Raw genomic sequence first — 25529 nt, 5'->3', positions numbered from 1 at the left:
CGTGAAATAGTATTAGAGTATACTGTGATATTATATGAAAATAGATATATGGTGATAGGGTATTAAACTACTCTTTTATTTGAAATATACAAATCAAAGGAAGATACCCAGTTTAATTGCAGTATTTTAAAAATCCCTCCCCAATATTAAAAGATCATTACCAAATATAGAGCATCATAATACAAATATTGATGGGCAAGGGTATTCACATCAAACAAAATTATTTAATAATAAAATCAAAGAAACACAAAAACACCCATGTTAGTGTCCACAGAATAAGAAATTGATAAAAGCTTTAGCTTTCCTCATACACTGCAAGGAAAAGGCTAAAAAGATTAAACTACTAAAATTTCCCAGGCTACTTTTTTTTGTTTTTTGTTTTTTGGTTTTTTTTGTTTTGTGTTTTTGCTGGTTGTTCTAATTCTCTCAGGCTTGCTTGCTTGCTTTCCTTCTTTCTTTCCTTCTTTCTTTTCTTCTTTCTTTCTTTCTTTTCTTCTTTCTTTCTTTCTTCCTTCCTTCCTTCCTTCCTTCCTTCCTTCCTTCTTTCTTTCTTTCTTTCTTTCTTTCTTTCTTTCTTTCTTTCTTTCTTTCTTTCTTTCTTTCTTTTTTCCTTCCTTCCTTCCTTCTTTCTTTCTTTCTTTCTTTCTTTCTTTCTTTCTTTCTTTCTTTCTTTCTTTCTTTCTTTTTTCCTTCCTTCCTTCCTTCCTTCTTTCCTTTCCTTCCTTCTTTCCTTTCCTTCCTTCCTTCCTTCCTTCCTTCCTTCCTTCCTTCCTTCCTTCCTTCCTTCCTTCCTTCCTTTCTTTCTTTCCTTCTTTCTTTCTTTCTTTCTTTCTTTCTTTCTTTCTTTCTTTCTTTCTTTCTTTCTTTCTTTCTTTTTTGGTATTTATTTCATTTACATTTCCAATGGTATCCCAAAAGTCCCCCACACACTCTCCCACCCACATCCCCACTCACACACTCCCACTTCTTGGCCCTGGCATTCCCCTGTACTGAGTCATATAAAGTTTGCAAGTCCAATGGGCCTCTCTTTCCACTGATGGCCAACTAGGCCATCTTCTGATTCATATTCAGCTAGAGACATGAGCTCTGGGGAGGTACTGGTTAGTTCATATTCCACTTATAAGATTGCAGATCCCTTTAGGTCCTTGGTACTTTCTCTAGATCCTCCTTTAGGGGCCCCGTGATCCATCCAATAGCTGACTGTGAGCAACCACTTCTGTGTTTGCTAGGCCCCAGCATAGGCTCACAAGAGACAGCTGTATCTGGGTTGTTTCAGCAAATTCTTGCTAGTGTATGCAATGGTGTCAGCATTTGGAAGCTGATTATGGGATGGATCCCCGGATATGGCAGTCTCTAGATGGTCCATCCTTTTGTCTCAGCTCCAAACTTTGTCTCTGTAACTCCTTCCATGGGTGTTTTGTTCCCAATTCTAAGAAGGGCCAAAGTGTCCACACTTTGGTCTTTGTTCTTCTTGAGTTTCCTGCGTTTAGCAAATTGTATCTCATATCTTGGTTATTCTAAGTTCTGGGCTAATCTCCACTTATCACTGAGTACATATCATTTAAGTTCTTTTGTGATTGGGTTACCTCACACAGGATGATGCCCTCCAGGTCCAACCATTTGCCTAGGAATTTCATGAATTCATTCTTTTTAATAGCTGAGTAGTACTCCATTGTGTAAATGTACCAAATTTTCTATATCCATTCCTCTGTTGGGGGACATCTGGGTTCTTTCCAGTTTCTGGCTATTATAAATAAGGCTGAAATGAACATAGTGGAGCCTGTGTCCTTCTTATCGGTTGGAACATCTTCTGGATATATGCCCAGGATAGGTATTGGGGGATCCTACGTTACTACTATGTCTAATATTTTGAGGAACTGCCATACTGATTTCCAGAGTGGTTGTACAAGCTTGCAATCCCACCAACAATGAAGGAGTGTTCCTCTTTCTCAGCATCCTCGCCAGCATCTTCTGTCACCTGAATTTTTGATTTTGGCCATTCTGACAGGTGTGAGATGGAATCTCAGGGAAGTTTTGATTTGCATTTCTGTGATGATTAAGGATGCTGAGCATTTTTTCAGGTGCTTCTCTGCCATTCGGTATTCCTCAGGTGAGAATTCGTTGTTTAGCTCTGAGCCCCATTTTTAATGGGGTTTTTTGATTTTCTGGAGTCCACCTTCTTGAGTCCTTTATATATATTGGATATTAGTCCCCTATCTGATTTAGGATAGGTAAAGATCCTTTCCCAATCTGTTGGTGGCCTTTTTGTCTCATTGACATTGTCTTTTGCCTTACAGAAGTTTTGCAATTTTATGATGTCCCATTTGTCGATTATCGATCTTACAGTACAAGCCATTGCTGTTCTATTCAGGAATTTTTCCCCAGTACACATATCTTCGAGGTTTTCCCCTACTTTCTCCCCTATAAGTTTCAGTGTCTCTGGTTTTATGTGGAGTTCCATAATCCACTTAGATTTGACCTTAGTCCAAGGAGATAGGAATGGATCAATTCGCATTTTTCTACATGATAACCACCAGTTGTGCCAGCACCATTTGTTGAAAATGCTGTCTTTTTTACCACTGGATGGTTTTTGCTCCCTTGTCAAAGATCAAGTGCCCAGAGGTGTGTGGGTTCATTTCTGGGTCTTCAATTCTATTCCATTGGTCTACTTGTCTTTCGCTATAACAGTACCATGCAGTTTTTATCACAATTGCTCTGTAGTACAGCTTTAGATCAGGCATGGTGATTCCACCAGAGGTTCTTTTATCCTTGAGAAGAGCTTTTGCTATCCTAGGTTTTTTCTTATTCCAGATGAATTTGCAGATTTCTCTTTCTAATTCGTTGAAGAATTGAGTTGGAATTTTGATGGGGATTGCATTGAATCTGTAGATTGCTTTTGGCAGGATAGCTATTTTTAGAATATTGATCCTGCCAATCCATGAGCATGGAGAATCTTTCCATCTCCTGAGATCTTCTTTAATTTCTTTCTTCAGAGACTTGAAGTTCTTATCATACAGATCTTTCACTTCCTTAGTTAGAGTCACACCAAGGTATTTTATATTATTTGTGACTCTTGAGAAGGTTTTGTTTCCCTAATTTCTTTCTCAGCTTGTTTATCCTTTGTATACAGAAAGGCCATTGACTTGTTTTAGTCAATTTTATATCCAGCTAATTCATTGAAGCTGTTTATCAGGCTTAGGTGTTCTCTGGTGGCATTTTTAGGGTCACTTATATATACTATCATATCATCTGCAAAAAGTGATATTTTTAGTACTTCCTTTCAAATTTGTATCCCCTTGATCTCTTTTGTTGTTGAATTGCTCTGGCTAGAACTTCAAGTACAATGTTGAACAGTTAGGGAGAAAGTGGGCAGCCTTGTCTAGTCCCTAATTTTAGTGGGATTGCTTCCAACTTCTCACCATTTACTTTGATGTTGGCTACTGGTTTGCTGTAGATTGCTTTTACCATGTTTAGGTATGGGCCTTGAATTCCTGATCTTTCCAAGACTTTTATCATGACTGGGTGTTGGATTTTGTCAAATGCTTTCTCTGCAACTATCAAGATGATCATGTGGTTTTTGTCTTTGAATTGGTTTAAATACTGGATTACTTTGACAGATTTCCGTATATTGAACCATCCTTGCATCCCTGGGATGAAACCTACTTGGTCAGGATGGATAATTGTTTTGATTTGTTCTTGGATTCAGTTAGCGAGAATTTTATTGAGTATTTTTGCATCGATATTCATAAGGAAAATTGGTCTGAAGTTCTCTATCTTTGTTGGGTCTTTTTGTGGTTTAGGTATCAGAGTAATTGTGGCTTCCTAGAATGAGTTGGGTAGAGTACTTTCTGTTTCTATTTTGTGGAATAGTTTGTGAAGAACTGGGATTAGATCTTATTTGAAGGTCTGATAGAACTAAAACCATCTGGTCCTGGGCTTTTGTTTTGGGTGGGAGACTATTAATGACTGCTTCTATTTCTTTAGGGGATATAGGACTGTTTAGATCATTAACCTGATCTTGATTTAACTTTGGTACCTCATATCTGTCTAGAAATTTGTCCATTTCCTCCAGTTTCTCTAGTTTTGTTGAGTATAGCTTTTTGTAGAAGCATCTGACAGTGTTTTGGATTTCTTCAGGATCTGTTGTTATGTCTCTTTTTTCATTTCTGATTTTGTTAATTGGGATGGTTTCCCTGTGCCCTCTCGTGAGTCTGGCTAAGCGTTTATCTATCTTGTTGATTTTCTCAAAGAACCAGCTCCTAGTTTGCTTGATTCTTTGAATAGTTCTTGTTCCCATTTGGTTGATTTCGCCCCTGTATTTGATTATTTCCTGCTGTCTACTCCTCATTGGGTGAATTTGGTTCCTTTTGTTCTAGAGCTTTTAGGTGTGTTGTCAAGCTGCTAATGTGTGCCCCCTCTAATTTCTTTTTGGAGGCACTCAGAGCTATGTGTTTTCCTCTTAGAAATGCTTTCACTTTGTCCCATAAGTTTGGGTATGTTGTGGCTTCATTTTCATTAAACTCTTAAAAGTCCTTAATTTCTTTTTTTTTCCTTTTTTGATCAATGTATCATTGAGAAGAGTGTTGTTCAGTTTCCACGTGTATGTTGGCTTTCTATTATTTATGTTGTTATTAAAGATCAGCCTTAGTCCATGATGGTCTGATAGGATGCATGGGACAATTTCAATATTTTTGCATCTGTTAAGGCTTGTTTCATGAACCATGATATGGTCAGTTTTGGAGAAGGTACCATGAGGTGCTGAGAAAGAGGTATATCCTTTTTTTTTTTTTTGGATAAAATGTTCTTTAGATATCTGTTAGATTCATTTGTTTCATAACTTATGTTAGTTTCACTGTGCCCCTGTTTAGTTTCTGTTTCTATGATCTGTCCATTGTTGAAAGTGGTGTGTTGAAGTCTCCGACTATTATTGTGTGCGGTGCAATGTGTGCTTTGAGCTTTCCTAAAGTTTCTTTAATGAATGTGGCTGTCCTTGTATTTGGAGCATAGATATTCAGTATTGAGAGTTACTCTTGGAAGATTTTACCTTTGATAAGTATGAAGTGTCCCTCCTTGTCTTTTTTGATGACTTTGTGTTGGAAGTCGATTTTATTTGCTATTAGAATGGCTCTTCCAGCTTGCTTCTTCATGTCATTTGCTTGGAAAATTGTATTCCAGCCTTTCATTTGAGGTAGTGTCTATCTTTTCCTCTGAGATGAGTTTCCTGTAAGGAGCAAAATGTTGGGTCCTATTTGTGTTACCAGTATATTAGTCTATGTCTTTTTATTGGGGAGTTGAGTCCATTGATATTAAGAGATTATTTAGGAAAAGTAATTGTTGCTTCCTATTATCTTTGTTTACATTCTGTTCTTGTGGCTGTCTTCTTTTAGGTTTGTTGAGGGATTAGCTTTTTGCTTTTTCTAGGACGTGGTTTCAGTCCTTGTATTGGTATTTTTCTTTTATTATCCTTTGAAGGGCGGGATTTGTGGAAAGATAATGTTTGAATATGGTTATGTCGTGGAATACTTTTGTTTCTCCATCTAACGTAATTGAAAGTTTGGCTGGGTATAGTGGCCTTGGTTGGCATTTGTCTTCTATTAGTGTCTGTATAACATCTGTCCAGGCTCTTTTGGATTTCATAGTCTCTGGTGAAAAATCTAGTGTAATTCTGATAGGCTTGCCTTTATATGTTAATTGACCTTTTACCCTTACTGCTTTTAATATTCTCTCTTTATTTAGTGCATTTGTTGTTCTGATTATTATGTGTCTGGAGGAATTTCTTTTCTGGTCCAGTCTATTTGGAATTCTGTAGGCTTTTTATATGTTCATGGGCATGTCTTTCTTTAGGGTTGGGAAGTTTTCTTCTATAATTTTGTTGAAGATATTTGCTGGTCCTTTGAGTTGAAAATCTTCTTTGTCATCTACTCCTATTATCTGTAGGTTTGGTCTTCTCATTGTGTCCTGGATTTCCTGGATGTTTTGAGTTAGGATCTTTTTGCATTTTCCATTTTCTTTGATTGTTGTGCCGGTGTTATATGGAATCTTCTGCACCTGAGATTCTCTCTTCCATCTCTTGTATTCTGTTGCTGATGCTCACATCTATGGTTCCAGATTTCTTTCCTAGGGTTTCTATCTCCAGCGTTGGCTCACTTTGGGTTTTCTTTATTGTGTCTACTTCCCTTTTTCTGTCTTGGATGGTTTTATTCAATTCCATCACCTGTTTGGTTGTGTTTTCCTGCAATTCTCTAAGGGATTCTTGTGCTTCCTCTTTAAGGTCTTCTACCTGTTTAACAGTGTTCTCCTGTATTTCTTCAAGTGAGTTATTAAAGTCCTTCTTGATGTTGTCTACCATCATCATGAGATATTTTTTTTAAATCCAGGTCTAGCTTTTCGGGTGTGTTAGGATGCCCTGGACTGGGCGAGGTGGGAGTGCTGGGTTCTGATGATGGTGAGTGGTCTTCGTTTCTGTTAGTAAGATTCTTACATCTACCTTTCGCCATCTGGTAATCTCTGTAGTTAGTTGATTTAGTTGTCTCTGGTTAGAGATTATTCCTCTTGTGATTCTGTTAGCCTCTATCAGCAGACCTGCGAAACTAGCTCTCTCCTCTGAGTTTCAGTGGTCAGAGCACTCTCTGCAGGGAAGCTCTCCTCTTACAGGGAAGGTGCACAGATATCTGGTGTTCGGACCTCCCTCCTGGCTGAAGATGAAGGCCCAAAACAGGACCTGTCCAGGAAGCTGTGCTGCCTCGGCATGTCAAAGAAGCTGTTAGCTTCTGTAATTCACACTTTCAACTGCACAGACTAGTCTCAGAGGGATCCATCAACCAAGATGGCTACTCCAGGTGCTCCTGCAAAGCCCTCCTGGGCAGGACAGACACCTATCCTGTGGCTGAGAAGGTGCCCAGATATCTGGAGCCTGAAAAGGGAGCTGCTTCAGAAGCTCTGTGGCTCCCGTCTGTTCCAGAAGCTGTTAGCTTCTGTAGTCCACACTCTCACCTATGCAGACCACTTTCAGCGGAGTCCTGGAACCAATATGTCTCCTGCTGATTCTCAGGCAAAGCACTCCCGGTCAGGGCGGACACCTATCCTCTGGCCAAGAAGGTGCCCAGATATCTGGAGCCAGAAAATGGGGCTGCCTCAGATGATCTGTGGCTCCCACCTGTCCCAGAAGCTGTTAGCTTCTGTAGTACACTCTCTCACCTGTGCAGGCTACTTTAGGTGGAGTCCCGAAACCAAGATGTCTCCTTCCCATGCACAGGCCATTTCCCAGGCTTCTAACAATAAAACAAAAAACAAACGCAAGGTCAGCAGTACATGTTGAACTGTGAAAGAGAATGGGGTACTTAGTTGTATGATGTCAGGAATTATGGCTATGATGGAAGCCTCCTGTGGTTAACATTCTGTGTTACCAGCAGGATTGAGGGTCTTAACAAAGAATAGGGCTTCGGGTTCTGTTTGGACTCTAGCAAGTCCTTACCAACCCTCCACTATTAGTGAACATAAACACTTTATGAGCCGGGCAGTAGTAGTGCACACCTTCAATCCCAGCACTTGGGAGGCAGAGCCACGTGGATTTCTGAGTTCAAGACCAGCCTGTTCTACAGAGTGAGTTACAGGAAAGCCAGGGCTATACAGAAAAACCCTGTCTTGAAAAGCAAACAAACAGAACAAACAAACAAACAAACAAACAAACAAAAAAACAGAATATAGGCGGAAAATTGTAAACACGCCAAGCCTGGTTTTGGTGTAGAATTGAAAGCTTGTAAAACCTGGCTATATAATATTTCACAGAATTAATTACCAGGACTTGTTGCCTTGAAATCACACTCTTCCTGGATTACAGTTAGTTCCCTGGAGAGCTCCTCCATCCAAGGTATGAGAGTACTCCATACAACTTGTCCTGGAACCATGGAAAAACAGTCCTGGGCTTCATGCACTGAGCCTGAGAATAGACTCCTATGACCTTTGCTTTGGACATCTTCTAGGCTTTAAGCTTCTGGGAAGATCCTTCCAAGTCAAAGATTTGGGAAGTATGAAAATGTCACATTTACAGTAGGTCCCTCTAGGCACTGTTGTTTAAGATAAATATCCAGTACTTTTACAGATGAATTCACATATACTTGACACAAGAATCAACTTGCGTTGATTTGATCTGCATTTAGCCCCCAGAGTCAGTATTTAAAAATGGTTTTACACATGCAATTCCATACATTTTTACACTAAAAATTTAACACATTTTATTTCCAGTAGCTACTCCAAAACTTTGTTATTAATCCCTCTTGCATAGAATTAGATAAACCTGTGCATATTACCAATGCTATTAAATTTACTCCTAACCAAAACATTTTATAGCCATATTTTTCCATTGCTAGAAATCTTTACATTTATATACAGGATTAAAGTTATATTTACTTTTTATTTATTTTTTATTTATTAGGTATTTTCTTCATTTACATTTCCAATGCTATCCCAAATGTCCCCCATAATCCCCCCCACTCCCCTACCCACCCACTCCCACTTCTTGGCCCTGGCATTCCCCTGTACTGAGACATTTTAAAAATTGGATATTTTATTTATTGACATTTCAAATGTTATCCTCTTTCCCGGTTTCTCCTCCACAACCCCGCTATCCCATACCCCTCCCCCTCCTTCTATGAGGATGCTCCCTATCTACCTACCCACTCCTGCCTCACTGCCTTAGCATTCCCCTACACTGCTTCTTTGAGTCTTCACAGCACCAAGGGCCTTACCTCCTATTGATGCCGGATAAGGCCATGCTACACATGCAGCTGGAGCCATTGGTCCCTCCGTGTGTACTGTATGGTTGATAGTTTAGTCCCTGGAGAGATCTAGGAAGCCTGATTGGCTGAGATTGCTGGTTTTTCTATGGGATTGTAAACCTCTTCATTTCCTTCAGTCCTTCCCCCTAACTCTTCCATTGGGGTGCCTGTGTTCAGTCTGATGGTTGGTTGAGAGCTCCCGAATCTGTTTTGGTCAGGCACTAGAAGATCCTCTCAGGAGACAGCTATATCAGTCTCTTGTCAGCAAGCACTTCTTGTCTGGGCTTGGTGGCTGTGTATGGAATGGATCCCCAGGTGGGGCAGTTTTTACAGATGAATTCACATATACTTGACACAAGAATCAACTTGCATTAACGTGATCTGCATTTAGCCCCCAGAGTCAGTATTAAAAAATGGTTTTACACATGTGATTCCATACATTTTTATACTAAATTGTTAACACATTTTACTTTCAGTAGCTGGAACACATTTTACTTCAGTCTGTGCTCTACTCTTTGTCCCTGTATTTCCATTATGCAGAGCAATTCTGGGTTAAAATTTTGGAGGTGGGTTTGTGGACCCATCCCTCAACTGTTGTGCCTTGCCCAACCTCTGAATATGGTGTCTATAGTTTCTCTCTCCCCTTTGTTTGCTATCCCAGCAAATGTCATCCCTGTTGGGTTCTGGGAGCTTCTTGCTTTTCTGGCATCTGGGACTTTTAATGGCTACCCCAGCTCCCCATCCCCCATTGCTATACACCTTTGGGCAATTTCCTGACCCTCTGTATATCTCCCATATCTTTTCCCATGCAGGATCTAGCTCCCCTTTCCCCTCACCCTACTCACTTACTCCCAAGTTCCACTCACCCTCTACCTCTAGTGAGTATTTTGTCACCCCTTCCAAGTAGGATTGAAATATTCACATTTTGGTCTTCCTTCTTCTTGGGCTTCATATGGCCTGTGAGTTGTATTGTGGGTATGTCATAGCTTTTTGTGTAATCAGTGAGTGATTACCATGTGTGTTCTTTTGTGACTGGGTTATCTCACTCAGAATGATACTATCTAGTCCCATCCATTTGCCTACAAATTTCATGAAGTCATGGTTTTTAATAGCTGAGTAGTACACCATTGTGTAAATGTACTACATTTTCTGCATCTATTCCAATGTTGAATGACCTCTGGGTTGTTTCCACCTCTGGCTATTATAGCTAAGGCTGATATGAACACAGTGGAGCATGTGTCCCTGTTATATGTTGGAAAATCTTTTGGGTATATGCCCAGGAGTGATATAGCTGGGTCCTCAGGAAATACTGTGTCAAAATTTCTGAGAAACCATAAGATTAATTTCCAAAGTGTTTATGCCAGCTAGAAATCCCCCCAGGAATGGTTGAGTGTTCCTCTTTCTCCACATCCTCAACAGCATCTGCTGTCACCCGAGTTTTTGATCTTTGTCAATCTGACTGATATGAGATGGAATCTCAGGGTCATTGTGATTTGCATTTACCTGAAGACTAAGGATGTTGAACATTTTTTAGGTGCTTCCCTGCCATTTAGTATTCCTCAATTGAGAATTCTTTGTTTAGCTATGTACCTCATTTTTAATAGGGGTATCTTGTTCTGTGGGGTATATTTTCTTGAGTTCTTTGTATATATTGGATATTAGCCCTCTATTGGATGTAAGATTGGTAAAGAGACGGGTGAGGGTGTGGAATACAGAGGCCAGCCGTTTCTGGGAAAGGCTAGAGCCAGAGAGCTTCTTCAGCTCCAGACAACTGGCCATCTTCCTGGCCAAAGCAACACAGCTCCTGGGAAAGATCCTGTTTTGGGCCTTCATCTTCAGCCAGGAGGAGGTCCAAACACCAGATAACTGTGCACCTTCCCTGAAAGAGGAGAGCTTGCCTGCAGAGACTGCTCTGACCACTGAAACTCAGAGGAGAGAGCTAGTCTCCCACGTCTGCTGATAGAGGGTAACAAAATCAACAGAGGAACAATCTCTAAACAAAGACAACTATAACAACTAACTCCAGAGATTGCCAGATGGCGAAAGGTAAACGTAAGAATCCTACTAACAGAAACCAGGACCACTCACCATCATCAGAACCCAGAACGCCCACTTCGCCCAGTCCAGGGCATCCTAACACACCTGAAAAGGTAGACCTGGATTTAAAAGCATATCTCATGATGATGGTAGAGGACATAAGGAATTTAATAACTCACTTAAAGAAATACAGGAGAACACTGCTAAAGAGTTACAAGTCCTTAAAGAAAAACAGGAAAACACAAACAAACAGGTAGAAGTCCTTATAGAAAAACAGGAAAACACATCCAAACAGATGATGGAAATGAACAAAACCATACTAGACCTAAAAAGGGAAGTAGACACAATGAAGAAAACCCAAAGTGAGGCAAAGCTGGAGATAGAAACCCTAGGAAAGAAATCTGGAACCATAGATGCCAGCATCAGCAACAGAATACAAGAGATGGAAGAGAGAATCTCAGGTGCAGAAGATTCCATAGAGAACATCGGCACAACAATCAAAGAAAATGGAAAATGCAAAAAGATCCTAACTCAAAACATCCAGGAAATCCAGGACACAATGAGAAGACCAAACCTACGGATAATAGGAGTGGATGAGAATGAAGATTTTCAACTCAAAGGACCAGCAAACATCTTCAACAAAATTATTGAAGAAAACTTCACAAATCTAAAGAAAGAGATGCCCATGAACATACAAGAAGCCTACAGAACTCCAAATAGACTGGACCAGAAAAGAAATTCCTCCCGACACATAATAATCAGAACATCAAATGCACTAAATAAAGATAGAATACTAAAAGCAGTAAGGGAAAAAGGTCAAGTAACATATAAAGGCAAGCCTATCAGAATTACACCAGATTTTTCACCAGAGACTATGAAAGCCAGAAGAGCCTGGACAGATGTTATACAGACACTAAGAGAACACAAATTCCAGCCCAGGCTGCTATACCCAGCCAAACACTCAATTACCATAGATGGAGAAAACAAAGTATTCCACGACAAAACTAAATTCACCCATTATCTCTCCACGAATACAGCCCTTCAAAGGATAATAACAGAAAAAAACCAATACAAGGACTGGAACCACACCCTAGAAAAAACAAGAAGATAATCCCTCAACAAAACTAAAAGAAGACAGCCACAAGAACAGAATGCCAACTTTAACAACAAAAATAACAGGAAGCAACAATTACTTTTTCTTAATATCTCTTAATATCAATGGTCTCAACTCCCCAATAAAAAGACATAGACTAACAAACTGGCTACACAAACAAGACCCAACATTTTGCTGCTTACAGGAAACTCATCTCAGAGAAAAAGATAAACACTACCTCAGAATGAAAGGCTGGAAAACAATTTTCCAAGCAAATGGTATGAAGAAACAAGCTGGAGTAGCCATCCAAATATCTGATAAGATTGACTTCCAACCCAAAGTCATCAAAAAAGACAAGGAGGGGCACTTCATACTCATCAAAGGTAAAATCCTCCAAGAGGAACTCTCAATTCTGAATATCTATGCTCCAAATACAAGGGCAGCCACATTCATTAAAGAAACTTTACTAAAGCTCAAAGCTCACATTGCACCTCACACAATAATAGTGGGAGACTTCAACACACCACTTTCATCAATGGACAGATCGTGGAAACAGAAACTAAACAGGGACACAGTGAAACTAACAGAAGTTATGAAACAAATGGACTTAACAGATATCTACAGAACATTTTATCCTAAAACAAAAGGATATACCTTCTTCTCAGCACCTCATGGTACCTTCTCTAAAATTGACCACATAATTGGTCACAAAACAAGCCTCAACAGATACAAAAATATTGAAATTTTCCCTTGCATCCTATCAGATCACCATGGCGTAAGACTGATCTTCAATAACAACATAAATAATGGAAAGCCAACATTCACGTGGAAACTGAACAACACTCTTCTCAATGATACCTTGGTCAAGGAAGGAATAAAGAAAGAAGTTAAAGACTTTTTGGAGTTTAATGAAAATGAAGCCACAACATACCCAAACTTATGTGACACAATGAAAGCATTCCTAAGAGGAAAACTCATAGCTCTGAGTGCCTCCAAAAAGAAACTAGAGAGAGCACACATTAGCAGCTTGACCAAACACCTAAAAGTTCTAGAAGAAAAGGAAGCAAATTCACCCAAGAGAAGTAGAAGGCAGGAAATAATCAAACTCAGGGGTGAAATCAACCAAGTGGAAACAAGAAGAACTGTTCAAAGAATCAACCAATCAAGGAGCTGGTTCTTTGAGAAAATCAACAAGATAGATAAACCCTTAGCCAGACTCACTAGAGGGCACAGGGAAAGCTTCCTAATTAACAAAATCAGAAATGAAAAGGGAGACATAACAACAGATCCTGAAGAAATCCAAAACACCATCAGATCCTTCTACAAAAGGCTATACTCAACAAAACTGGAAAACCTGGATGAAATGGACAAGTTTCTAGACAGATACCAGGTACCAAAGCTAAATCAAGATTAGGTTAATGATCTCAACAGTCCTATATCCCCTAAAGAAATAGAAACAGTCATTAAGTGTCTCCCAGCCAAAAAAAGCCCATGACCAGACGAGTTTAGTGCAGAGTTCTATCAGACTTTCAAAGAAGACCTAATTCCAGTTCTTCCCAAACTATTTCACAAAATAGAAACGGAAGGTACTCTACCCAACTCATTCTATGAAGCCACAATTACCTAAACCACAAAAAGACCCAACAAAGGTAGAGAACTTCAGACCAATTTCCTTTATGAATATCGATGCAAAAATCCTCAATAAAGTTCTTGCTAACCGAATCCAAGAACACATCAAAACAATCATCCATCCTGACCAAGTAGGTTTCATCCCAGGGATGCAGGGATGGTTCAATTACGGAAATCCATCAATGTAATCCAGTATATAAACAAACTCAAAGACAAAAACCACATGATTGTCTCGTTAGATGCTGAGAAAGCATTTGACAAAATCCAACATCCATTCATGATAAAAGGCTTGGAAAGATCAGGAATTCAAGGCCCATACCTAAACATGATAAAAGCAATCTACAGCAAACCAATAGCCAACATCAAAGTAAATGGTGAGAAGCTGGAAGCAATCCCACTAAAATCAGGGACTAGACAAGGCTGTCCACTCTCGTCCTACCTATTCAACATTGTACTTGAAGTCCTAGCCAGAGTAATTAGACAACAAAAGGAGATCAAGGGGATACAAATTGGAAAGGAAGAAGTCAAAATATCACTTTTTTCAGATGATATGATAGTATATATAAGTGTCCCTAAAAATTCCACCAGAGAACTCCTAAGCCTGATAAACAGCTTCAAAAAAGTAGCTGGATATAAAATTAACTCAAACAAGTCAATGGCCTTTCTGTACACAAAGGATAAACAGGCTGAGAAAGAAATTAGGGAAACAACACCCTTCTCAATAGTCACAAATAATATAAAATACCTTGGTGTGACTCTAACTAAGGAAGTGAAAGATCTGTATGATAAGAACTTCAAGTCTCTAAAGAAAGAAATTAAAGATCTCATGAGATGGAAAGAACTCCCATGCTCATGGATTGGCAGGATCAACATTGTAAAAATGGCCATCTTGCCTAAAGCAATCTACAGATTCAATGCAACCCCCATCAAAATTCCAACTCAATTCTTCAATGAATTAGAAAGGGCAATCGGCAGATTCATCTGGAATAACAAAAAACCGAGGATAGCAAAAACTCTTCTCAAGGATAAAATAACCTCTGGTGGAATCACCATGCCGGACCTAAAACTGTACTAAAGAGCAATTGTGATCAAAACTGCATGGTACTGGTATAGTGACAGACAAGTAGACCAATGGAACAGAATTGAAGATCCAGAGATGAATCCACACACCTATGGTCACTTGATCTTTGTCAAGCGAGCTAAAACCATCCAGTGGAAAAAAGACAGCATTTTCAACAAATGGTGCTGGCACAACTGGAGGTTATCATGTAGAAGAATGTAATTGATCCCTTTCTATCTCCTTGTACTAAGGTCAAATCTAAGTGGATTAAGGAACTCCACATAAAACCAGAGACACTGAAACTTATAGAGGAGAAAGTAGGGAAAAGCCTCGAAGATATGGGTACAGGGGAAAAATTCCTGAATAGAACAGCAATGTCTTGTGCTGTAAGATGAAGAATCGATAAATGGGACCTCATAAAATTGCAAAGCTTTTGCAAAGCAAAAGACACCGTCACTAAGACAAAAAGGCCACCAACAGATTGGGAAAGGATCTTTACCTATCCCAAATCAGTTAGGGGACTAATATCCAATATATATAAAGAACTCAAGAAGGTGGACTCCAGAAAATCAAATAACCCCATTAAAAAATGGGGCTCAGAGCTGAACAAAGAATTCTCACCTGAGGAATACAGAATGGCAGAGAAGCACCTGAAAAAATGTTCAACATCCTTAATCATCAGGGAAATGCAAATCAAAACAACACTGAGATTCCACTTCACTCCAGTCAGGATGGCTAAGATCAAAAACTCAGGTGACAGCAGATGCTGGCGAGGATGTGGAGAAAAGGGAACACTCCTTCATTGTTGGTGGGATTGCAAGCTTGTACAACCACTCTGGAAATCAGTCTGGCGGTTCCTCAGAAAATTGGACATAGTACTACCGGAGGATCCCGCAATACCTCTCCTGGGCATATATCCAGAAGATGTCCCAACCGGTAAGAACACATGCTCCACTATGTTCATAGCAGCCTTATTTATAATAGCCAGAAGCTGGAAAGAACCCAGATGCCCCTCAACAGAGGAATGGATACAGTAAATGTGGTACATTTACACAATGGAATACTACTCAGCTATTAAAAAAATGAATTTATGAAATTCCTATGCAAATGGATGGACCTGGAGGGTATCATCCTGAGTGAAGTAACCCAATCACAATGGAACTCGCACAATATGTACTCACTGATAAGTGGATATTAGCCCAGAAACTTAGGATACCCAAGATATAAGATACAACTTGCCAAACGCATGAAATTCAAGAAGAACGAAGACCAAAGTGTGGACACTTTACCCTTTCTTAGAAATGGGAACAAAACACCCATAGAAGGAGTTACAGAGACAAAATTTGGAGCTGTGACAAAAGGATGGACCATCTAGTGATTGCCATATGCAGGGATCCATCCCATAATCAGCTTCCAAATGCTGACACCATTGCATACACTAGCAAGATTTTGCTGAAAGGACCCAGATATAGCTCTCTCTTGTGAGATTATGCTGGGGCCTAGCAAACACAGAAGTGAATGATCACAGTCAGCTATTGGATGGGTCACACGGCCCCTAATGGAGGAGCTAGAGAAATTATCCAAGGAGCTAAAGGGAACTGCAACCCTATAGGTGGAACAACAATATGAACTAACCAGTACCTGGTAGCTCTTGTCTTTAGCTGCATATGTATCAAAAGATGGCCTAGTCAGTCATCACTGCAAAGAGAGGCCCATTGGACTTGCAAACTTTATATGCCCCTGTACAGGGGAACGCCAGGGCCAAAAAGGGGCAGTGGGTGGGTAGGGGATTGGGGGAATTGGTATGGGGGACCTTTGGGATAGCATTGAAAATGTAACCGAGGAAAATACCTAATAAAAAAATTAAAATTCCAAAAAAAAAGATTGGTAAAGATCTTTAACCAATTTGTTGGTTACCATTTTGTCCTATTGACACTGTTCTGTGCCTTGCAGAAGCTCTCTAATTTATGAGGTACCATTTGCTGATTTTTCATCTTAGAGCATAATCCATTGGTGATCTGTTGAGGACATTTTTCCCTGTGCCAATTTGTTCAAGGCTTTCCCCTTCTTTCTCTTATATTATTCAGTGTATCTGAATTTATGTGGTTCTTGATTCACTTGGACTTGATCTTTGAACAGGGAGAGAATAATGCATCAATTTGCATTCAACATGCTGGCTGGCAGTTGAACTATCACTATATGTTGAAAATGCTGTCCTTATTTTCAATGGATGGTTTAAGATTCTTTGTCAAAGATCAAATAATCATAGATATGTGGGTTCATTTATGGGTCTTCAATTCCATTGCATTGATCTACTTGCCAGTCTCTGTACCAAAACTATGCAGTTTTTATCAGTATTGTTCTATAGTACAATTTGAGATATGGGATGGTGATTACCCTAGCAGGCTGCATCTTGTTTTTCTTTATATATTATTTATTTATTTATATTGAATATTTTACTTGTTTACATTTCAAATGTTATTAAAATTTCAGGTGTCCACTTTGGAAACCCGCTATCCCATCCCCCTTCTCCCTGCTTCTATGAGGGTACTCTCCCAGCCACCCACCCACTCCTGCCTCCCTGTTCTGGCATTCCCCTACACTGGGGCATCAAGCCTTTATAGGACCAAGAGCCTCTCCTCATATTGATGTCAAACAAGGCCATCCTCTACTACATATGTGGCTGGAGCCATGGGACCGTCCATGTGTACTTACTTGGTTGGTGGTTTAGTCCCTGGGAACTCTGAGGGGTCTGGTCAGTTGATATTGTTGTTCTTCCTATGGTTTTCAAACCCATTAAGCTCATTCAGTCCTTTCTCTTAACTCCTCCCTTGGGGATCCTGTGCTCATTCCAAAGATTTGGTGCAAACATCGGCATCTGTTTTGATCAGGCTCTGGCAGAGGCTCTCTGAAGAGCTGAGTTTTATGAGGGCTCCAGAGAGCAAGCACTTCGTGGCATTTGCAGTAGTGTCTGGGTTTGGTGGCTGCATATGGGATGCTTCCCCAGGTGGGGCAGTCTCTGGATAGCCTTTCCTTCAGTCTTTGCCCCACCATTTTCTTCATATTTCCTCCCATGAGAATTTTGTTCCCACTTCTTAGGAGGACTGAAGCATCCACATTTCCTCCTTCCTTTTTCTTGAGCTTCATGTGGTTCGTGAAGTGTATCTTGGGAATTCTGAGTTTTTGCGGTAATATCCACTTATAAGTGAGTACATACCATGTATGTTCTTTTGTGACTGGGTTACCTCACTCAGGATGATATTTTCTAATTCCATGCATTTTTCTAGGAATTTCATGAATTTATTTATTTTTTGATAGCTGAGTAATACTATGTTGTGCAAATGTACTATCTCTATCCATTGTATTTCCATGTATCCAAATGTATATCCATTCTTTTGATAAAGGTTATTTCCAGTTTCTCTGGCTATTAGAAATAAGGCTGTTATGAACATAGTGTGTCCTTGTTATAGATTGGAACATCTTTTGGGTATATGCCCAGGAGTGGTATAGCTGGGTCCTCAGGTAGTACTATGTCCAATTTCCTGAGGAACCTCCATACATATTTCCAGAGTGGTTGTACCAGCTTGACATCCCTCCAACAATGGAGGAGTACTTCTCTTTATCCACATCCTCACCAGCATCTGCTGTCACCTGAGTTTTTTGGTTTCATTTCGTTTTGTTTCGTTTCAAGACAAGGTTTCTCTGTATAGCCCTGGAAGTCCTGGAACTCACTTTGTAGATCAGGCTAGCCTAGACCTCAGAAATCCACCTGTCTCTGCCTCCCGAGTGCTGGGATTAAAGGTGTGGACCACCACACTGGGCTCACCTGAGTTTTTGATCTTAGCCATTCATTGTGACTGATGTTAGGAGGAATCTCAGGGTTGTTTTGATTTGCATTTCCTTGATGACTAAGGATGTTGACAGTTCTTTAGGTACTTCTCAGCCTATCAGTATTCCTCAGTTGAGAATTCTTTGTTCAGCTTTGTACCCAATTGTTTTCCCCCTAGGGTTACTTGGTTATTTGGATGACTTCTTGAGTTCTTTGTATATATTGGGTATTAACCCTCTATTGGATGTTTGGTTGTTAAAGATCTTTTCCAAATCTGTTGGTTGCCATTTTATCCTATGGAGAGTGTCGTTTGCATTACAGAAGTTTTGCAATTTTATGAGGGCCCATTTGCTGATTTTTGATCATAGAGCATAAGCCATTTATGTTCTTTCCAGGAGATTCTCCCCCTGTGCCCATGTGTTCCAGGCTCTTCACCACTTTGTCTTCGATTAGTTTCAGTGTATCTGGTTTTATGTGGGGGTCCTTGATCCACTCGGACTAGAGCTTTTTACACGAAAATTAGAATGGATCAATTTGCATTTTTCTACATGTTAACCACTAGGTGAGCCAGCACCATTAGTTAAAACTGCTTTTTTTCCACTGGATCATTTTATTACTTTTGTCAAAATTCAAGTGACCATAGGTATGTGGGTTCATTTCTGGGCCTTCAATTCTGTTCCATTGATCTACCTGTTTGTCTCTTTTACCAATACCATGCAGTTTTTATCACTATTGCTCTGAAGTACAGCTTGAGGTCAGCGATGATTATTCCTCTGGAAGTTCTTTTATTTTTTTTGAGAATGTTTTTTGAGATTTCAAATGAATTTGCAAATTGTTATCTCTAACTCTATGAAGAGTTGAGTTAGGATTTTGATGGGGATTGTATTGAATCTGTAGATTTTTTTTTGGCAAGATGGCTATTTTTACTATATTAATTGTGCCAATCCATGTGCATGGGAGATCCTTCCATCTTCTGAGATCTTCTTCAATTTATTTCTTCAGAGACTTGACATTTGTGTCACACAGAAAAATATTTTAAATTATTTATGACTATTGAGAAGGAAGTTGTTTCCCTAATTTCTTTCTCAGTCTGTTTATCCTTTGAGTAGAGGAAGACTGCAGATTTGTTTGAGTTAATTTTATCCAGCTACCTTGCTGAAGTAGTTTATCAGGTTTAAGAGTTCTCTGGGCCCTCTCTCCTCACCACCTCTGAGTTCTAGAGAGATGGCAAAGGTCATTGAGCTTTACGATGTGACTTGGAAAGAAATGAGAGATAAAATGAGAAAATGGCAAGAAGAAAACTCGAGAAATAGTGAACAAATTATGGAAGTTGGAGAAGAATTAATTAATGATTATGCTTCTATGCTTGGGGATGATATTTGGATCATACATGAGCAGGTCACGATTGCAGCCGTAGACTATGGTCGGGATGACTTGGCAGTTTTGTCTTCAGGAATTAAGAAGACAATTCCCTGGTAGTCACAGAGTTAAGCGGTTAACAGGCATGCGATTAGAAGCTATGGAAAGATATGACGATGCTATACAACTGTATGATCAGATTTTGCAAGAACATCCAACTAACACTGCTGCCAGAAAGCATAAGATTGCCATTCAAAAAGGCCAGGGGAAAAATGTGGAGGCCATTCGAGAACTGAATGAGTATCTGGAACAGTTTGTTGGAGACCAAGAAGCCTGGCATGAACTTCAGAACTTTATATCAATGAACATGACTATGCCAAAGCAGTCTTTTGCTTAGAGGAGCTGATGACGACAAATCCACATAACCACTTATACTGTCAGCAGTATGCAGAAGTCAAATACACCCAAGGTGAACTTGAAAACCTTGAGCTTTCAAGAAAGTATTTTGTACAGGCACTGAATCTCAACGACAGAAACATGAGAGCTCTGTTTAGGCTTTACATGTCTGCAAGTCATATTGCTTCTAATCTAAAAGCAAGTGCAAAAATGAAAAAAAGACAACATCAAATATGCTAGTTTGGGCCGTTAATCGAATAAACAGGGCTTATCAATTTGCAGGTTGAAGTAAGAAGGAAACAAATCCTCTCTTAAGGCAGTTGAACACATGTTGGAGACATTGCAGATCACTCAGTCTTAAGGTTTCAGCAACCCATTTGACGTTAGATTTCAAAACTACACACTTGAACTTTTTGGCCTGTGACAATTTACTAAATACCTAGTGCTATTTGTATTCTAATTGTCTCTGAAGAGGTCATAAAGAATGTTTAACTAAACCTTAGCTTGCCTTGTACTGCTAGTAAGCAGGGAGATGGAGGTAATCCATGGGACAAAGATTTAAGACTTATTGATTGTATATCCACTCTCATATATCACCCCTACACCTTATTAAATAAACCATGGTTTGTTAAACTCAAAAAAACAAGAGTTCTCTGGTGGCATCACTTAAGTATACTATCCAATCATCTACAAATAGTGATATTTTGACTTTTTCCTTTCTACGCTGTATCCCTTTGACCTCCTTTTCTCCTCTAATTGTTCTGGCTAAGACTTGGAGGCCCATTGCATAGGTAGGAAGAGAATAGGCATCCTTGCCTGGTCCCTGATGTTAGTGGGATTGTTTTAAGTTTCTCTCCATTTAGTTTGATGTTGGCTACTGGTTTGCTGTTTATTGCTTTTATTATGTTTAGGTATGGGTTTTGAATTCCTGGTCTTTCTAAGACTTTTATCAGGAAGGGGAGTAGAATTTTGTCAAATGTTTTCTCAGCATCGAATCAAGTGATCATGTGAGTTTTTTGAGTTTGTTATTATAGTGGATTATGTTGCTAGATTTCTATATATTGACCCATCCCTGAATCCCTGAGATGAAGCCTACTTGATGACAATGGATGATCATTTCGATGTGGTCTTTGATTTAGTTTGTGAGAATTTTATTGAGTATTTTTGTATTTATACTCATGAGAGAAATTGATCTATAGTTCTTCTTCTTTATTGGTTCTTTGTGAGGTTTAGGTATCAAAGTAATTGTGGCTTCATAGAATAAATTGAGTAGTATTTCTCTTGTGTTTATTTTGTGGAATAGTTTGAAGAGTACTGCTATTGTATCTTCTTTTAAGGCCTGATTCTGCACTAACTCCATCTGGTCCTGGGCTTTTTGTTTTTCAGCCTTTTACATAGTCTTTGTCTCTGAGGTGCATTTCCTATATGCAGCAAAATGCATGTTTCTGTTTACGTATCCAGTCTTTTTGTCTCTATCTTTGTACTGGCAAATTGAGTCCTTTCATGTTAAGAGATATTAAGGAAACATTATTGTTACTTCCTGGAATTTTTATTGTTAGAGGTGGAATTATGGTTGTTTGGCTGTCTTCTTTAGGGTCTTTTGAAAGATTAGTTTCTTAATTTTTCAGTGGTGTAGTTTCCCTCTTTGTGTTGGAGTTTTCCATCTATTTTCCTTTGTAGGGCTGGATTTGTAGAAAGATGTTGTTTAAATTTGTTTTTGTCATGGAATATCTTGATTTCTTCTTCATCTATGGTAATTGAGAGTTTTGCTTGGTATAGTAGCCTGGACAGGCATTTTTGTTCTCTTAGGGGCTGTATGACATCTGGCCAGGATCGTCTGGCTTTTAGACTCTCTGTTCAGAAATCTGGTGTAATACTGATAGGTCTGCCTTTATATTTTACTTGAACTTTCCCCCTTAATGCTTTTAATATTCTTTCTTTGTTTTGTGCATTTGTTGTTTTGATTATTATGTAAAGGGAGGAATTCCCTGTCTAGCCCAGTCTATTTGGAGTTTGGTAGGTTTCTTGTATGTCTATGGGCATCTCCTTCTTTACATTAGGGAAGTTTTCTTCTATAATTTTATTGAACATATTTCCTGGCCCTTTGAATTGGGAATCTTTGCTCTCCTCTATACCTATTATCCTTAGGTTTGGCCCTCTCATTGTGTCCTGGTATTCCTGGATGTTTTGGATTAGGATTTTTTTTTTTTGCATTTTGCATTTTCTTTGAGTCCTGTGTTAATGCTTTCTATGGTATCTTCTTTGCTTGAGATTCTCTCTTCTATCTCTTGTATTCTGTTGGCAATGCTTGCATCTATGACTACTGATCTCTTTCCAAGGTTTTCTATCTCCAGGGTTGTGTTCCCTCGTGATTCCTTTATTGTTTCTATTTCCATTTTTAGACACTGGGTGGTTTTGTTCAATTTCTTCTCCTGTTTTGTTGTATTTTCCTGAAATTTTTAAATGGATTTTTGTGTTTTCTCTTTAAAGGCTTCTGCTTATTTACCTGTGTGCTCCGTATTTCTTTTAGGGTGGGGAGTTATTTTTGTCCCCCTTCAAGTCCTCTATCATCATCATGAAATGTGATTTTAAATCTGAATCTTGCTTATCCAGGGTGTTGTGGTATCCAGGGCTTTCTGTGTTGGGAATACTTGGTTCTGATGATGCTCAGTAGGCTTGATTTCTGTTTCTGATATTCTTGCACTTGCCTCTTGCCATCTGGTTACTTCTGGTGTTAGCTGTCTTTCTGTCTCTGGTTGTATTTTGTCCCTCCTGCAAGCCTGTGAACCTGTGATCTTACATGTGTCCACACTCTTGGAAGATCAGCTTTCTCCAGGTGGGATTTGGGTAGGGAGATCTGTAGCACAGGTTTAGCTGTGGGGCACAGATGGAAAATGGAAAGATCCTGTCCCGATTGCTCCATCGTTCCTGTGTCCTGTGAGGTGTGGTCAGGTCTCACTTGGGCCAGGTATTCGAGCACAATTGGTGGCCTCACCTGTGATATTATGTGTGTCAGAAATACTCTGAAGTTATATTTTTTATGTTGGTACAGAATTTATGTTTTGATACTAGTTTATTGTTTTCAATTTTGCATATTTTTGTTTTTTGATACAAAATTTAAAATTAATTTTGTTACTTTTAAATAGGCATTGTGCCTATGCAACTCATCTAAAAACACAAGGCTTAGACCCAGTCCTTCTAATAGCTACTACTACAAACTGTTTAGGATGATTAAATGATGCAAGTTAAAGGTCAGATCAGAAACTCTTGGTCATATTTGATTCTAATTTAGCAAAGTATAACTGTCTTCAAGATTATTCAAATAGTGAATACCTAAGAATAATCAGTGTTTAACAATTCAGTTAATTCAAAAATGTCTTCAAAAGTGTCAGAGATCCATATATTTGGCATTTAATATTATTTCATTATTAAATATCATTTGACTATGAGAAATATTTGCTCCTGTACTATCCCCCATTCCACTTCAATTGAGATATTGAGCATCATTACATAAAGTAATATTATTGTCATTCTATTTAGAGAAGAGATTAGAATTATATGTGAGCTCAAAATTGTCTTTCATACCTCATGCTTGTGTATTCAAACTGCACAATGTATAATTGTGCAAAGACATTACCTCCACAGGAATAAATTAGTACCTGGATCATTCCAGACACTGAATGAATGGTACAATGCTTTCCTTCATGTTAATGCTTACTAGGCTCTAATGGCATTCTCTCTTCATTTTGAAAGAGCTTTTATAATTCAACAAATGTTATGTGCCTTATGTAAATAAAACATATTCACATATTGTTCTTTAATTGTGTGAAACTATTTTTCTCTATCTCTAAATTTTCCACAAAATTATTCATGATTTTAACATCTTTGTTTTCCTAAACAAAACTGATTCTAAAATATTTAAGGTTTTCTTCAGATGGCATAGATTGTATTCTATTTCCAATCCAAGTGTCTTATTCTAATATTAATTGATTATTCTCATTAAAATGTATCTAAAAGTCAAGTGCTTTGATAAAGCAAGCATACTAATAATTATCACATAAATATGCACTTTGTAAATTATACTTCAGTTATGTAAGAAACAATTTTCATAGTATGAGATTAGTTCATTGTTGATTTCTGGAGGTGAGTGTTTATTTTTGCTTTTAGACTTGGGTTTTAGCATATGAGAATACATGAGGGAATCATGGTGACCTCAAGAGCATGCAGAAGATCATCTATACAAACATTCTTATTTTAATTATTTCCTACTTTTAAATTCAATAAAAAAAGAAATTCAACTCATTTTGATGACTCTTTATGGTTATGAATTTTAGCAAGACATTCCTGAGAATATTATGGAAAATGGGATAGATTATTTACCAGAATCTTCTAAAAACTGTGAAGATGTTGAAAAACAAAAAGGTAAGGAGTATTCTTACTTTGTATTATTGACAGAAGTTTGCTTAGATAGCATAGTCAAATAAAATGAGCTACATCTTATTAATTAAAACAGAAGTAAAATGTCAATATGTTAGGGCAGAAGAGTTTCACACAAATGTCAGTAAAAGAGTTGCCTTTTATTTTATTTAATATTTTTGGGAATATTGCTCTTGTTCAATGTATTTACATTACTTTAACCTTTCCCACTATTCCTCCACCACTTCCTGTGCTCCCGACACTCTCTTAAGTTTATTTATTAGATATTTTCTTTATATACACTTCGAATTTCAAAAGCTATCCAGAAAGTTCCCTATACCATGCCCCCATGCTACTCCCCTACCCACCCACACCTGCTTCTTGGCACTGGCATTCCCCTGTACTGGGGCATATAAAGTTTGCAATACCAAGGGGCTTCTCTTCCTAGTGATGGCTGACTAGGCCATCTTCTGCTACATATACAGCTAGAGACACTAGCTCTGGGGGTACTGGTTAGCTCATATTGTTGTTCGACCCATAGGGTTGCAGAGCCCTTCAGCTTCTTGGGTGCTTTCTCTAGCTTCTCCGTTGGATGCCCTGTGTTCCATCTTATAGATGACTGTGAGCGTCCACTTCTGTATTTGCCATGCATTGGCATAGCCTCATATGAGACAGCTATACCAGGGTCCCTTCATCAAAATCTTGCTGGCATGTGCAATAGTGTCTGGGTTTGGTGGCTGATTATGGGATGAATCCCCAGGTGGGGTACTCTCTAGATAGTCCATTCTTTCATCTTAGCTCCAAACTTTCTCTCTGTATCTCCTTTCATGGTTATTTTGTTCCCTATTCTAAGGAGGAACAAAGTATCCACCCATTGGTCTTCCCTCTTCTTGATTTTCTTCTGTTTTGCAAATTGTATCTTGGTTGTTCTAT

General features: G+C 38.8%; 1 protein-coding gene and 1 pseudogene across 1 annotated transcript in view; both read left to right on the top strand.

The window, feature by feature from the left end:
- Nucleotides 1–24954, top strand: part of A26c2 (ANKRD26-like family C, member 2) — a 76927-nt gene extending 51973 nt beyond the window's left edge. Inside the window, exon 9 of the mRNA XM_030243178.1 lies at nucleotides 24515–24954. Within this exon, the coding sequence (XP_030099038.1) occupies nucleotides 24515–24664 (150 nt within the window). The 3' untranslated portion in view covers nucleotides 24665–24954. The remainder of the gene's footprint in view (nucleotides 1–24514) is intronic.
- On the top strand, nucleotides 19650–20541 carry Gm5333 (annotated as a pseudogene).
- Nucleotides 24955–25529: the final 575 nt, after the last annotated feature.

The sequence above is a fragment of the Mus musculus genome, chromosome 7, assembly GCF_000001635.26.
Source record: "Mus musculus strain C57BL/6J chromosome 7, GRCm38.p6 C57BL/6J".
Lineage (NCBI taxonomy): Eukaryota > Metazoa > Chordata > Mammalia > Rodentia > Muridae > Mus > Mus musculus.
The sequence above is the reverse complement of the archived record's forward strand: the minus strand, read 5'-3'. Positions and strand labels throughout refer to the sequence as shown.